Genomic DNA, 15,856 nt, shown 5'->3' on the forward strand with positions numbered 1-15,856 from the left:
GCACAACACGTAAGTGCTGCTATTCCCTGATTTCCCCTTTGGGAAACAAATGGGGAAAGCTAGAGTGACGAGGCCACACAGCTCGAAACAGGATCGCTATGCAGGATACTCTCTCTGGCTCTCTGCCGAGTGCTCCGGGCTGGCTCGCATCTCTCACCGCCGGGGTTCGCTTACCAAGCCCGGCACTGCACAGGCGCCGGGGAAAGCGAAGCTTGGTTATACGCCCTGGGCTGCCAGCACCTAGTGATCCCGGGCGAGGAACGACCCCTCCCCGGAGGCTTCGTCCCCTTCTTTTTTCCGCCTTGTACCAGCTCCAAGCCCGCCGGTGGCTCCGCTGTCACTGAGCAGCCTCCGGAGCCAGGAGCCCTGAAGGGTCCGGGCTGGCACCTCCAAACTCGGGATGGGCGAGACGCTCTGCTCTGGCAAACCCGCTTCGCCGAGCTGGAGCTGGTTTGTAGGATCGCTTTGGTGTGAAAACCCCTCCTGCAAGGGCCGGCCGGGCAAACCAGCCCGTTCCGTGCTTTGGGAACAGCCAAATGCTGGTGCTGGCAGCTGCATCCTTCGTTGATGCGTGGGGACTGGTCGGGAGACTTTTGGGAGCCCTGCACGTGTATACACACGAGGGTATCTATGTATTACACACGTACGTGCATGGGTGTATTTTTCTCATGTAAAAGAAAATCTTGACTTACAGGACACCTCAGGCAGAGGCAACAGCACGGTGTGACCCGGGCTGGCTGCGTGGCAGGGGCGCCCCAGGCAGGGAACGGAGGCTACCCGGCTCCGCTCCGGGATGAGGAGGGCAGAGGGCAGCCCCCTCTGAAACGCGGCTTCCCCGGGGATGAGGAGGAGGTGGAGGGCGGGCGCAGGTAAAGCGCACCCCAGCCCTAGGCACGGAAAACGGGGCCCGCGCCCTGCCAGCGCCGCCCTGTTTGCTCAGCTAATCTCGCGGGCAGGAAATTGCCTGGCGACTCATATTTATGGATCGTGAAGAGCTCCACGGCGGCCCCTCCGGGGATATCCCTGCGCCCGTTTCCCCGTTCTCGCCCGTCCACCCCTGCTCCGTCCCTTCCCCCCCGTCCCGGCTGCCCTTTGCCCGCCCCGCTCCCGCGACCCTGGCCCGAGGGGAGCGAACCATTCCGCCCGCGGGGGTGCCCCGGCCCGGCCCGGCGGGGGCGGGCGCTGCTGCGGGGGGCGGCACCCGGGGCGCGGCGCTGGGGCGGCCGGGCGGGCGGCGGGCACCGGGATGCGCGGGGAGCGGCGGCGGGAGCGGCGGTGAGTGCGGGCAGGCGCCGTCCCGGGGGCGGCTGGAGCCCTCCCGGGCCGCGAGGATGGGAAAAGGGCCCCATGGGGATGGGAAGAGGGTCCCTCTCGGGCACGCAGAGCCTGGGCTGACGCCGGCTCAGCTGCTCGCGACCGTCCCCGTTTTTTGGGCTACTTTTAAGGGAGTTTGTGCCACCACCATCCCCCCCCCCATCCCCTCCCCCGCCTCCGGTCCCTTCGCACGTCTGACGGGCGGGGGCGGTGGGTCCCTCCTCGCCGCCCGGCTGGGCAGGGACCCCGCAGCTGAAAGAGACGGGGCTCCCTCCCTATCCCTTTCTTCGCCAGACGCTTCTTCCCCTTTGTCCGGGTGCTTCCCCCCGGTCCTGCCGCGTCCCCGCCGGCGAACAAAGCCTCTGCCCCGGGGCCGCCGGGGACATCCGTCCGAGGTCCGAGGAAGCAAGGGAGGAGCGGCGGGGCTTGGATTTGCTTGGTTTGGTTTTCCATCGTGAATAATCTACCTGGTGGAGGGGAAGACGTGGGACAAGGCTCTTTGTCCGCGATCCTTTGTTCGGCTGGTGGCTTGTACAGGCTCCTGCGGCTGTGCGAGGGCTGCCGTGCCCGGCGGGGATGGGTTCCCGGCGCTGAGCCGGCGGTGGATGCCGGCTCGGCATCGCTGGAGTTCCGCAGCAGGAGCCCGGCGTTACGGCGGATCGCCTTGCGGACGGAAATCGGGGTTCGGGCTCCATCTCCCCTGAGAGATGCAGAGCTCCTAATCCCCCCTCGTGTAGCCCTGTCAGCAGCCAGGTGGGATTCGGCGGCGCCGGGGCCCTGCGCACGGTGGTGAGTTCAGCCTGGAGATGGGAGCTTTTGTCGGGAGATACCTACTGCCCACGAGCAAAGGGAGGAGTGGGCTGGAAACTGCGGTCCTCGCTCCTTCTCCGCTGCCCCAAGGCTGCCTGAGGAATTTACCCATGTGCAGAAGTGTAAATAGACTGTCTGCGCTTACATAAAGACTCAAGAGATGGGCTTTCTGCTCCTGCCGCCGAGTGCTTGCTTGATCTCACACACATGGCTTTTGTCACCAGTTCCTTTTCCCCCAAATGCTCATCTTGTCAACCTGTCATCTTGTCTCTGTGCCTTGGCTCTGCACGTGCCCGAATCCTCTGTGTCTGCATCTTCAGGGCATCTGGGTGAACATGTTGCCAGTCAGAACATGGTGAATGTTTCATTTCTGTGCCATACCTTCCCTCTCTTTTGGAGGAAGAGGGACACAGGAGCAGTCTTTTTTGCAAATTTTCATGCTTAGTGAACTTTTTAGTTTTTGCACTCTATATTCGTGTGGATAATGTTGTCAAAAATAAGTTATTAACATGGGAAAGGATCAGAGATGGGAGGAAGTAAGGCATGATAGAACGGAATTGCAAAGGATGAGGATGGGCTTGCTTTTCCACAGCAGAAGGGAGCAGTGTAGGACATAAAGGAGATTAAGTGATCAGAAGTTGAGAGAGTGCCTACCTTTGCTGTCATGGGGAGAGGTAGTCTGAACCAAGAGGGTTACAGAAAAAGAGATGCCTTTAGGGCTGTCAAGCAGTAACATCCTACCATTTCTATAGCTCACTTTACACAGCTCCATTTCTACACCAGCAATTTATTCTGCTTCCATTTTGACAAATGCTAAATCAACTCATTAGTGTGTCTCTTTTTACTGAGGAAATGGAAATCTTTGCTATGAGCAAGGGCAGGAAGAGTGTCATATTTTTCCATATCAGTTACTGTCTATGCTTGTCAGATACAATTATCAGCCATATCCTTGGAAGTAGTGAAAGGCATCAATTGACTATTGCTGAGAAGGAGCAAAGCCCATCATGAAAAATGTGAAGTATTTGGGGTTTAGACAGGAAGTGGAAGTTGGGTCAGCTAGAGGTTGTATATCCATCTTGAGGCTGGAGTTGGATCAGGAGGACTGAAGATGTTTAAATGGGAAGATCTTTTTTGTTTTTTCCACTTGAAGGTCCAGAGAAAGGCTGAAATAATCAAAGTAGGTGTGGACAGGCTCTGGTGATCGCTCATGAAGAGATTAATGCTGTGTTCACTGCACATGCAGTGTATTATTTCCATTTTAATTTGTTAAAATGAGTGGTTAATTCTGGTGTGTAGTAACTGCCAGCAAGGCAAACAATGTTTCCCACTAAATTAAATTAGCAGCTGTAAAACAATGTTCTGGGTGTTTTGAGCAGGTGCTGTTCATTTAGGCTGTGTTTTAGACTGGTGGAGCACATCCAAGATGCCACAGAAGTCCAAGGGGAGTTTTCCCCTGTAGAAGGAAGGTCCTTCAGGGACTACAGTGTAGAGTGAACTGTGGAAATACGACCAAGTTTGGGTTTTTTCCTAACTCAGGTCTGGTGCAGGTGGAGTCAGTTTTTAATGGAACCGCTTCATTTGATGTCCTTTCTTACAGTAGCTGGTGCAGCTGCAGGTGTGGCCCCCTGTTCCCGCAGCCCTGGCCCCTGGTGATGAACGCCGCCCCGCGTGGGCGCAGGCACACCCACGGCGAGTGCCACTGGAGCTGCCACCGCCGTGGCGTGGTGTGCCAGGCACCCGTGGTGAGAAACATTCAGTCTGGGAGCATGCTTGCTGCCCTGAATGCTGGGAAATGAAGAGGCATTAAAGAGCTGGAGGGAACGTTTGGAAATATGGGGCGAGCATCTGGGGAAGGAGGCAAATCGAGGAGGAATGGACAAGCAAAGCAGGAGAGACAGAAGCTGTCAGAATAAGTGGGCACTGCAGGGAACTGATTAACAGAAGGAAGTGACAGGCACAAAGTGGCAGTGAAAGAAATCAGCACAGGGGAAAGCAGATCATGGGCAAAGGTTGCCTGAGAGTGGGAAAATGCAGTAGATGGGAGAAAAATGGTAAGGACATCCAAGAAAAAAAAAAGAAAAAGTGTGGATGAAGCTGTTTTGATTAGTTTTTCTATCTGCTTAGATTTTCTGGGCCTTACCTACCTGTTTCTCATTGAATTTGTCAGGGGTGCCCTAGGGGCAAGTTTGTCACTTGTAGGATGGGAAGAGAGAAACTTCTCTTTTAGGTCTTTCTGCTCTTGTACAGACAGAATTTCTGCTCCTGTATGATGTGAACTTGGATACATAATTTTTTTGCACTCAGTCTCCTTCCTGAAATCTTAGATGAAGAAAGTCTGTATTTATTTGGCTTCAAGAGTAAGAATTATATTGGTCTAGAGTATTTAAGTGTATTTATTTGTACACCAGCTATGTTGTTTGGTTGGGGTGTTCTTAGTCTGCACAGTAAGCAGTCACAGCTCACCAGCAGAGCTTTCTATTTGCCATCTCTGTGTGAAACTTTAAAGTTTCAGTTTGCAAATCTTTTGAGAGTACTCAACTTTTCAATAGGAAGGGAGTTAATGAAATAGCATCAGAATGATAAGAGGGAGCTTGTCACTGGTGTCCTGAGATGATACAGTCATTGGGTCAGATAACTGACTCTGGAGCTGGAAAGGCACCAAAATAGAAAAGATGAGTATGACTGGATTTTGGCTTATCCCCTGTCAACCCTGCTTTTCTGCATGATGAAAGGAGTTCATTGTTTTAACAGAAATCTCTTCCAGTATGTTTCTACCTGTCCGTGGCTTTTGTTTGAGCAGAGAAGAATTAACTCTCCTTCTTCCTTCAGTTTATCTCAGTGAACTACTCCAGATGAAATGGTGATTAGTGTGACTGTGAGGTAAGGAGGAGGCAGTGATAAATACTGAGGTAATGCTGTTTGAGTAGGTGGCCTAGTATCTTGTCTTGTCAAATGCATAGGAATTCGTTTAGATTCACTGGAATCAGTGCGTTAACAGTTTAAGTTTCAGGTAAGAGGAGATGTTATGGCACAAAGTTACAAAGCTTCAGTATTTTCCCCAGAATTTTTGTTTGTGTCTCATACCTCAATGGCTTGACCCTCAGTTTGTAATCACCCAGCTGTAGTATTTACACAGTAATGGATATTTTCGTTTTTGATGCGCATTTAAAATTGTCAGCTGTTGTGACCTGATTAAAGTGATCATGTCCATCTATTGGAAAGAGCAGTTGATGTGACAATACCTGCAACATCAATCCTTATCAAATAGGAGATAATCATGTTTTAACTGGGAGACAGAGTAATTAAAATCATCATATTTAAATGAAATTTATGGAGTAGTCTGCTGGGTTATTACAGTAAAATATATGTGGTTTTTGAGAGGGATAATGTTACCTAGCATGTTTTCTGTTGCACTGTTTTATTTTTCCTCCTTCTCCAGTATCCAACGGGATAATTTCTCAGAGGAAGAGGTAAGCCATAAGAGCAACTTCCTCTGCCACTCCCTCTTCCACATCGGAAACCTGCAGGATTGCAAGGGAGTGACTTAGTCAAATATGATTCACAGATTTGACTTTTAATTTATTTAGTGTTGCTGAAGGTGCCAAGCTGTGAGTTTTAGGAACTAAAACACTCTTTGTCTGAAACCAGCCCTTATGCTCACTTGCATGCAAGGACCTATGTGTTGCAGGATTTACATCTTGAAAAGACAGGGACTGATCAGATTCCAGGGCTATGCTGGCAAGAATCAGGTGTAGTTTGGGGTCAAGTGTATTATGTTGTGGAGGAGGAGGAGGAAATGAAGAGGGATGATTAAGGCAACCTTTAGATCACAGCCTTGCTGAATTGTCCAGTTTTTGGCAGAGATGACTTTGCTGTCTCTTAAGGGTGTGTCAAGGGTGTGTCCATTCATGGGTACAGAATCTTCACCAAATTGTGCAGGTGCCTTTCTGTGAATATATTGTTTTAGTGTGACAGTGGGGGAAAAAGTGGATTTCCATGTGTTTTGAAGGTAACAGTAGATTCCAGTGAATTTTACTTTGCCATCAGATTGAGCCTATCAAGACTTGTGTTTGTAAATAAGCAGAGTAAGTCTGGAATAAAGCCAGGTTTGATTTAATCAGAAGTACATTGTCCTCAGATTATGCAGGAAAAAGGTAAATCAGCTTGCTGATGGAGCAGTCTATTTATGCACGTAGGCGTGCTATACTGTGGGAAAATGAAATCTCCAGACGCTGGAGCCATCAGCACTCATTCACCAAATTTTGTTCAGAGTGTGAAAATTCAAGAGACTTTCTTCTTTCCAAAACTGTGTGTGTTTTATTGGAATACTTGAAACAGGCCCAAATCATTTGAAGATCTTGTTGCAGAACAAATGAAGCTCTAATGATGTGCAGACAGTGCCAGTGATGGGCTTTTGTCCTCACCCTCCTCAGTTGGGGTTTCATCTGTTTTCCAAGGGTGGCAATACCCTGCTGTAGGAGTTTCTGAAGAGCAATGTCAGAGATAGTAGAGGTCCCAGGAGCTGTAGGGAGCCACTGTTAATGTTCAGCGAGAAACTGAAAATGAAAAAACAATGAAGAGCAGAAAAGCCTTAAAAGATAGATGGCCAAGTTTGAGAGTTTTGTTTAAAACTGTTTATTTTCAGAGAAACGCCTTGGCGATGCCTGAGGCACTGCAACCCTCTTGATTGGTAACATAAGAGCAAAGTGGGTGTCAAAGCAGGCTCTGCTGAAGGGAGGTGGGTATCAGCCAGGCAGAAGTAAAGAAGAGGTGAGAAGCTTATGTGCTGGGAAAACTTCACCCTAAATTGTGTACACAGGTGGTGTACTTGTGGCTTGGTAGAGCTGCAGCTTTTGCCTACACAAAAGTGTCCTGGATTTGGCTGGGGTACAGTTCATTTCTTCCTGGTGGCTGTTACAGCACTGTGTTTTGGATTTAGTATGAGAATAATGTTGATAACACACTGATGTTTTCAGTTATTGCTGTGCAGTGTTTCTGTTGAGTCAAGGACTGTTCACCTTCTTGTGCCACACCAGTGAGGAGGCTGGGGGGGCATGGGAAGTTTGGAGGGGACACACCTGGGACAGCTGACATCCTGTGGCATCATAGTCAGCATAGAAAACTAGAAGAAGGAAAAAAGGGTCTTGAACATTCGGAGTGATGGAACCCTGCTTTCCTAGGGGTCTAATTCCTTATTTTGCTTTGCTTTGTACATAACTTTTACTTTATCTATCAAACTGTCATTAATTTAATACATGTTTTCCCTCTTTTATGATTCTCTCCCCCATCCTGGGTGGGAATTAGCAAGCAACTGGGGGGCCTGAGTTGCCAGCTGGGGTTAAATTACTGCACAAGAGAAAGGAGGTCTTACTGTAAAGCCACCCAGTGTTATAATATCTTAAAATTGGAATCCTTTGTTTGACTCTCTGCTTGAGCTGTGAATCACTGTTTCTTCTGGTTGTTAGTGAAACAAAACTTAATTTGGCCTGGGCGCTGTAGAGCTGAAACATGATTGGTATTGCTGTATACATTCACTTCAGATGACTTTATAAACCCCAGATGAAATCATTTTGCTTTGTTCCAGACAAGGCAGAGCATGGCATGTGCTTTGTAACGAGAGTCAGCCTTGCTGGAGGCCCTGCATAACCTCATCTGAAAGAATATGATTTCATGAGAGCAGATATACTGTGGATTTTGAGCTGTTTGTTACATTAGCTCATTAATTCATTGATTGTTTCTTGCTTTTGCTCACAGTGGAAAGTTTTTTTTAAAAAGTTCTTTTCCCCTTCAAATCCAATTATTACTAAGTTATGATTTCTCTGATCTCTCATCCTCTAGGAAGCGAGATGTGTAATGAGTTCTCAAACCTGAAATGAAGCCATATAAATATTTAAATATTAAAAAAGGTTATTAGCAAACCCAGGTATTCACCAAATTGAATAAAAGATTGAATTTTTAATTGCATAGAAACCCTGTTCTCCTTAATGTTTGTCACATTGATTAAGTAGTAGCTGTCACCTCACGAGATAGGAAGGATGGGGTTTTTGGTGGTCTTAACCACAAGTCAGTAATATTAGAGACATGGGAAATGCAATAATCTTCCTGTCTTTTTAACCAACCCTTTGTTCTGTCCTCTAATTCCAAGTTGCCCACAGTTTGTTTTTCTGTTCAATGATGCGGTGACATCTCTGTTGCAGACAACTGTGAAATGTTGAGTGTTGAGTGTATCAAGCTAAATTCTGAAAAGCTAAATTTTTGGGCACAAGGTGCAGTGTTTTTAATAGAGATGACACAAGCAATATGCCAGGGTGTCAGCATAGTGGCAGTGTTGATTGGACTGTGCCCTGATCTCTTGGTGTTTGGTCTGCAGATGGGTGGCAGAGCCACAGTCCCCTCAGCAGCCTGGAGCTCCAGCAAAGCCTGGGGTGCTGTGAGGGCTTTGAGTCTGGAGAATCTGAGACAAGCTGGAGGGATCTAGGGAAGGGATCTGTCCATGGGTTGGAAGACAGATGAGGTAAAAAGGATGGCGAATGTTTCGTGTCAGTAAAATCACCTTTTGAGGATGAAAGTTGGGTTGAAAAGCTCTCTGCTGCCCAGGTTCTTTCCTGTCAGCTGCTCTGGAGCGTTTCAGTCCTGTTGTGCTGGAGAGGGTGACATTTGGGTGAGTCCCTTCAGGAGCTGCAGCGCTCTGGGAGGTCTCCCGTTCCCTGGCTCCTTGGAGAGCAGTGCCATTTTCAGGGAACAGTGGAGTATGTGATCTTGGAGAAAGCTGCATCTTGCTGTGAGGGGCAGAATGTGCACAGTGGGATTAAAACTTTTCTTAGGACTGAGAAGTGACCTCTACAGAGAAAGAAAAACCATTGCAAAGTGAGGCCAGCACAGGGGGATTCCTGGGGGAGCAGAGTGAAGGGACAGGGACTGGCCCCCCTTGGGAGAGCAGCTCATGGGGAGCAGGAGAGGCAGGAGCCAGAGGTCAGAGAGAAGGAGCCTCCCTCTGCAAGGATCTGCACCCAGCTCCCTCTCCCAGGGCTGTCCTCCCAGGAGAATAACATGGAAAAGCATGGCAGGGAAGGTCAGTGCACCACAGACCTGCAACCTTGGGGCTGTGATGACTGCAGTTAATTAAATAGGTGGCTTGTCTCTAGACAGCCCCAGACATCTGTCTCCATTCTTCACTTGTTTTTCTGACACGTTTCTATTTGCTTGTCCGAGCTAAGCCCAGAGGACCTACAGATGGTTGCCATTAATTTTGTCACTTGATGCAATTTTTAATACTTTTTTTCTCAACCTTTTAAAAACAGATGTGTATAAAAAAAGAAATAAATCTTTTAATAAAGCAACTCACTAGAGGTCTTCTATTTGGATTTAGATTTAATTTTGGTTTTTAGTTGCTGGGATTCAATTTTGGCATTTCTTTTAAACCAAGTCTCTCTTGCAGCCATATCATTTTTTAATTTGATCTTAAATAAACTTCTGAGATCCCCTTTGCATTCCTAGTCTGGCTTGTTTGGAAACTCAGAAATCGTTGCATGCCAAAACATTTCCTTTGTTTAGGATCACACACCTGGTTTTCATAGGTTTATCCATGATTGCAGGATGCTGGTGTTGCGTGGGCTGAACTTGGGCTATGGGCTTTCCAAATAAAATCTTCAGCAGCGAAGTGCAACCTTGTTAGTGATTTCTTAAGAAAGCCTCAGGATTACAGACAAAACTCAGGAGCTGTGACTAGTAACTGCCTGTACAGAGTCAGGATCATAGATAATGGCTTGTTATCAAAACTAATTATATGTACTTTTAAACAGGTAAACCAGTTGCAGACAGGTTTGGTACTTTTTTTTTTCCCCAGTCACCATATTAAACATGGTGTGTCTTTTCCAAGTATCTTTTAACATATTTCTCTTTGAGTTGCCTCTGGAAATTTTACCATAAGAAAAGCCTATTGTGTTCTATATTATGTACTTGAAAAATGTTCTCAGGATACACTTCTTAACACAATGCTGTTTTTTTTTCTTCCTGTACTTGCAGGTCAAAATTTATCTGGTTCACTCATATTAGTGTCATTTTAACCACCCCATAGAAGAAAAATATGATGCCAAACAGAAGTAACCTCTCCTCCTTCCAGAATGTTGGATCAGGTAATCAATTAAAATGAAGTTTGTTTGTAATGCACTGAGCTATTTCAGAATTTCTAATTGACTTTGGCCCTTTAATTCTCCTGCTGCATGGATAAGATCAGTGCTCTGCTCTTATTCCATGTCTAACTCCATTTGCCAGGCAGAACAAGGCCACAGCTGGATCTGCTGCAGACAGCCAACCCTCCCCCATCACTTTAATGCCTGTCCAGAACAGATATCAGTGACCCCCAGCTAAACAACTCGGGAAGGGAAGAAAAGGAATGAAGGAGGGAAAATAAAACAAAAACTAAAAAAAAAAAGGAAGAATTTCCTTCTGTAGCTCCAGGCAGCATCCTTTGCTAGACAGAGGACCCTTGTGCTGAGCATGAAAGCTGAGTCTGACCTGGATGCAGGATGGGTTCAGGGCACATCACGAGCTGGAGCTCCCATCCTGAGCCTCTGTAGCTGCATGCAAGGACAGCATCAGCCAGGATGTGTAACACATCCTGGCATATTCATCAAGTTTCTACTCAAACATTACCCTAAAAATAAACAAAACAAACATGATCTGGTTGGTGGGAAGCAGCTATGGTTTATTTAAACATGTGCTGTCCTCCAGTTGGGATTTAACTGTATGATTGCGGGCGCTGTGGTGCTGGAAGCGCAAACTCGGAAGAACTGGCACAAGGGACAGTAGAGAAAAGCTGGAGTGGCTACATGAAGGTATCGTGACCTTTTCTTACTGTACTTGCTTGGATTTCAAGTACAATGAACCCTTCACTGCTGTGGTGAACAGGCATGAAAGTTTCCATGAGCTAACTTGTTTTTTGGCAAAAGCACCCAGTCTTTGAAGGATTAAATGTGCCTTACTGCTGTTGCAAGGGAGTAATGAACAATTATTAATGTCCCATTAATATGTCTGCCAAGCTATTTATACAGCAGCCTGTGAAATTTTTGCAAAAATATTTGAGCTTAGCTGTGTTAGTTAAGGTTTGGACAGTATAATTTTCATATGAAAATTAATTTCAGTTTTAAGGGAGATTGGGAAGAGGGAAGGAGAACAAGAGACTGAGATGGAAATTAGGTTACTTCCACAATGAAAGGTTAAGTATAAAGTGCATATACACTGTCCTTTACATCTGGGCTCCTAAATAACTTCTACATCTTATTCTTCTTCCTTAGAACACCATTAATGTGATGAATGCTTGATTTAACCAGATGATGTCCTGACAGGAGTTTTCTTGTCCTGACAAGAGTTCTTTTGAATTTGGTCACATTTATCCTTTTGTTTATTTGAACTTCATCATTGCTGTTACTAAAATTTATGAAAATTGCTAAAAAATGTCAAATAAAATATCACAATATAAGAAACTGCAGTTAGACTGCTCAAAGTGGTGATGGTGTGATGGAGAACTCTCTGAACTCAGTGGTTCAAAGGCAGCTTAGATAGTTGTATCATCATAATAAGTTATAAGTTAAAATTAAAAATATAATATAAATCCCATCTTTACAGCCAGCATAAAAATATTAAATTCTGTGTAGTGGTAGACTTGAGGTTTAGTTTTGAAGGTGTAAGTTAATGCTTTTGTCCACTACCAGAGCTTGTAATTAACAATTGCTTAACCACGTCCACTATGGTCAAGAAGGTGTTGTATTTTACTTTGATTTTTGTGTTTGTGTTCTCTAATGCTGGCTCCCTTTATCTTCTGCCTATTCAATTCCATTAGTAATGATGGTTACCTTTGTTCTCAAACTTACAGCTTTTTTCCCTAATAACCCAGGAGAACGTGCTGCTGCAGCCTGGGCAGCAGAGGGCTGCTGAGGCCCTGGACAGTGCCGAATTCCCTGGTGTTTTGTTCCCAGAGGGACCCCTGTGCAAGGCAGGTCCCAGAAAGCAGGACCCCTGTGAAGAGTGCACTGCCACCTTGCACAGGATCTGCACCTAGGGATTCTCAGTGAAACCAGGTCGTGTGAGCTCTGGGGGCAGACAGGAATCCATCCCAAGCTCTGTCTCTTGGTTCATGTAGTTGGAGGGTGCTTGGACTGCAGTATTGCCTCCAAGGGCGTTAAGGGCCCTTCACATGTTAGATTTTCCTGAGTGAGAAGCTGAAATTCAGTTTCTCATGAGGAAGCTGAAGTCACAGGTGAAATGTCCCAGATTTGACTCTTGTTTTCAGAAGCAGCACTTGCTGGCACTGTGGTAAACTGATCCTCAGGAGTGCTTTATTCCTTCGAAGGTTAGGCTAGCACAGCCCAGGGGCTGCTGTAAATGTTAATGGTGTCATTTCTGCATCAGCTGAGGTCCGAGTGTAAGCCTGCTGGGGGTCCCGATAATCTCCTGCAGTAACTGGCACTGTCAGGAGCTGAATTCCTTTCTTTGCTTTTGGCAAAGTGGGAGCTCAGAACTGTCTGCTAGAGTTTGATACATTGTTGAACAAGAACATCCACTACAGCAAAGGCTTTTTTGGTCTGTGCTCTCTTCCTGAGTATAAACTAGATTTCTGAAAAATCGTAGGATTGGGATCTGTAACCTTCCACCCAGCAGTATTTTTAATAGTCATGGGGTTTTGTTGTTTTGAATGAAGTCATGCAACGTAGCATTCTGCTTCCTTAAGGTTATCTTTTAACCAAAGTGCTCTTTGCAGATGTAGTTACAGCCTTGTATTGTTACAGCAATGAGGTGAAACACCTTGAAAAATGTGCCTTGGTTTTGTACCTTCCTGTTAAGCTTTGCAGGACCATCCACAAAGTAAGCAGAAGGGTGACAAACTCCTGCTGAGTTGTAAATTGAGCTCACTAGTGTGTGGAGGCCCGGATGCTCTAGCTGCACAAATTAAAGGGAGAGGTGATCCAGAGCACTATCTTATGTCTTTAGCCCTGGGGGACCTGAGTGGGGTTCTTTACTCTCCTGTCTGGGTTGCTTATTCTCCCTGTGCCTCAGTTCCTCAGCTGTAAAACATCAGGACAATAATTCTTCCTTACTTCAGGGATATCTGAAGAGGCACAGGATTATAGAGGCTGAGCCACAGGCTCCTGCAGTGGATAGGACAGCAAAGAAAGAGTCCAGTCTCTCTCCAGTTGTATTGCTGATTTTTGTATGGTTTTGTCCTCTACCTCTTCTTTTTCAGTCTCGCATCTTTTCCAGAAACAGATAGGAAAATTGTGCATCTCTTCCTTTGCCTGGTGATCTGAGGCACATGTACTACAAGCACAGTAATTATTGCAAAAAGTGTTCATGTTATTTTGCAGGCATGCAGATGCAAGAGGCTACTTACTTGCTAAATTTTTTTCTTGTTTTGTCTTCTTTACAGATTCCAGTAAGATTATGGCAGACTACAGCCACTCACAAAAACAGATGGAATTCCAAAATGCTAGTTTGGGAAAGGGTTCTGTGGCAAATTCCCTTGAAAATGGTCTCCAGGATATTATGGAAAACCTCAACACGAAGAAATATTCATCAACTCTTAAATTTAAAACAAATGGGGACTATGCTGGCTCTTATTTAACCCTTTCACAACCCATGCCAATTAAACCTAATCCTTCCACCAGTGTTAAAAATACACACTCTATTAACAAAATTCAAGGAGGCAAGCAGTTCCCCTGTGAAAGTCCATATCTTCCAGATAAAAGCATCTCTGTAAAGCATTTGGGTTCCATATCAGGCATGTCTCCATCCCTCAGTGGGTACAGTTCAGGAAGAACGGATTTTGACATTTATGCCAGCAGAGAAAATGAAAAATCCCTTGGACACATGGATAAGATTCACTACTCAAAGTACAGTCAGAGAAATAAATCTTATGACAACATCTACTTCCCAGGAATGCTGGAGTCGAAGAAGATCTCAGGCTCTCTTTTGACTATGTGGAGTGGAAGCTCAGGGAACGAGCTGGTGCTTTCACCAGGTAGCAATTCTGGGGCAGCCAGCATGCCTTCTAGCCCAAAGCAAGGCAGGAGAATGAACGCTGAGAACAGCCTGGCCCTTCACATAAAGCCAGTTAAATACAAGGATGGGACGATGGAAACTCTGGGTTCACGGCCCAGGAAATACTCTGGGGGATCTCTCAGTCATATGGGAATGTACAGTCGTTCTCTACCCAGACTTTATAAATCAACAGAAAACCAGCTGGTGCCATTGCGTTTGCCCCCCAGGAGCTCTCTGGGTAATAGTAAAAGGAAAAAACTAGGAGAAAAAGATCTACCTCAGAATGCTTTCGATTCTGATAATTACCTGAATTTTTCTTCTTGCAGCTCAGGGGTTTCACTACATGCAAACTCTGTCTCTGGGAGTAATCCCTATGTCAGTTCAACTCTTAGTGTTCCTGCAAGCCCTCGCATTGCTAAAAAAATGCTTTTAGCACCTTCTCCCCCATATCTCCCTGATGATTTTGATAGACTTGGACTCTCAGGAACAAGTCCCAGTAGTTCTTTCTCCCCAGTGGATTTTGACAGGTCGTTCTCTGTCCGAAGAAACCTTTCCACCAGTTCCATGGAACTCGATGACCCAGATGTGGAAAGCTACAGACAGACGCCAAACTCTCTGCAAACATCCATGCGAGAGCGGAAGAACAGCATCAGCTCCATTTCAGGGAGGGAAGACCTCATGGACTACCACAGGAGGCAGAGGGAGGAGCGGCTTCGGGAGCAGGAGATGGAACGCCTGGTAATTGTTTCTCTTCCTCTTAGTTATCTGCGGTATTTAGCATTTGCAAAACACCCATCCCAGGTCTAGCCATCAGGAGGGTACAGCAAAGAATAAGCTGCTCTGTTTTGAAATTCAAATGCAGCCTGCTCCAGATACCTTGTTTATTATCACAGTCCATGAAGCTGACACTTACAGAGTGTGCTGCTTGGATAGACAGGACCATTCAGCCACCCTAAAAAAAAAGTGGGAACCCACATTTAAATACACATGTAAATTGTGTTCAGTTATCCTGCAGGCTGTGTTAAAATGTCTGCGTACATAAAACCCACAAATTACACTGCAGGGATCCTGCAGGACTTTTTGTTAGATGATGGCACTGTTTTGTGGTAAGTGGGCAAAGAAAAAGAGATTCTGCTATGAACTGCTCAGCCTTGTGTGCTGCAGAGTCAGGTAAACATTGGTGTGGGCTAAACAGCCTTCAGCAGGGTTTTTTCTGCTTAGTTTTCATTTCCTCCTTCTGAGCATGTTCATTAAAATAGGGGCCTCCTTCCTTCTCCCCCATCCCAAGATGGAAAGCAGCAGAGAGGGACAATTTCTCTCTTTGCCTCAATCAGTGTAAAGCAGTGCATACTGCCTCAGCTTGGGATTATCTAGTTAGTAAAATGTAATTTATGTATTACTGAAACAGTTTGTGGGTGGGAAAAGTAAAAAGGTCTTCAGAAGTCAGAGATGTTTGAAACAGTTTTGTATTGAAGCTGTCTCTGGAAGAACACATAACAGTTCTTTCAAAGGGTTTTCAAAGTGGCTTTGGGACTCTGACCTTATTAACATGCATTCATATTTTATCATCCATACGGAAACAGAGGTCATTAGATGGGCCAGTTGGTGTTCCTGAGCCTTAAATTTGAGACATTTAACTTTACATTTGTGTGCCTTAATTCACTTCTTAGGAATTTGAGCAAAATGGCAATAGGAT

At 46.0% G+C, this 15,856-nt stretch overlaps 1 protein-coding gene across 6 annotated transcripts in view; it reads left to right on the forward strand.

Annotated features, from left to right (window-relative positions):
* PHLDB2 (pleckstrin homology like domain family B member 2) overlaps window positions 1-15,856 on the forward strand; it is an 82,180-nt gene that overhangs the window by 15,228 nt on the left and 51,096 nt on the right. For 3 of the 6 annotated variants that reach the window (XM_063393836.1, XM_063393841.1, XM_063393840.1), the window contains exons 1-3: window positions 1,164-1,275; window positions 10,150-10,259; window positions 13,550-14,898. In XM_063393836.1, the coding sequence (XP_063249906.1) occupies window positions 10,211-10,259; window positions 13,550-14,898 (1,398 nt within the window). In that variant the 5' untranslated portion in view covers window positions 1,164-1,275; window positions 10,150-10,210. Of the gene's footprint in view, window positions 1-1,163; window positions 1,276-1,964; window positions 2,104-10,149; window positions 10,260-10,857; window positions 10,962-13,549; window positions 14,899-15,856 lie in introns of those variants that run through there. The other 3 variants (XM_063393839.1, XM_063393837.1, XM_063393838.1) reach the window with 3 other exon arrangements.

This window comes from Prinia subflava, chromosome 3 (assembly GCF_021018805.1).
Source record: "Prinia subflava isolate CZ2003 ecotype Zambia chromosome 3, Cam_Psub_1.2, whole genome shotgun sequence".
NCBI classification, from domain to species: Eukaryota; Metazoa; Chordata; class Aves; order Passeriformes; family Cisticolidae; genus Prinia; species Prinia subflava.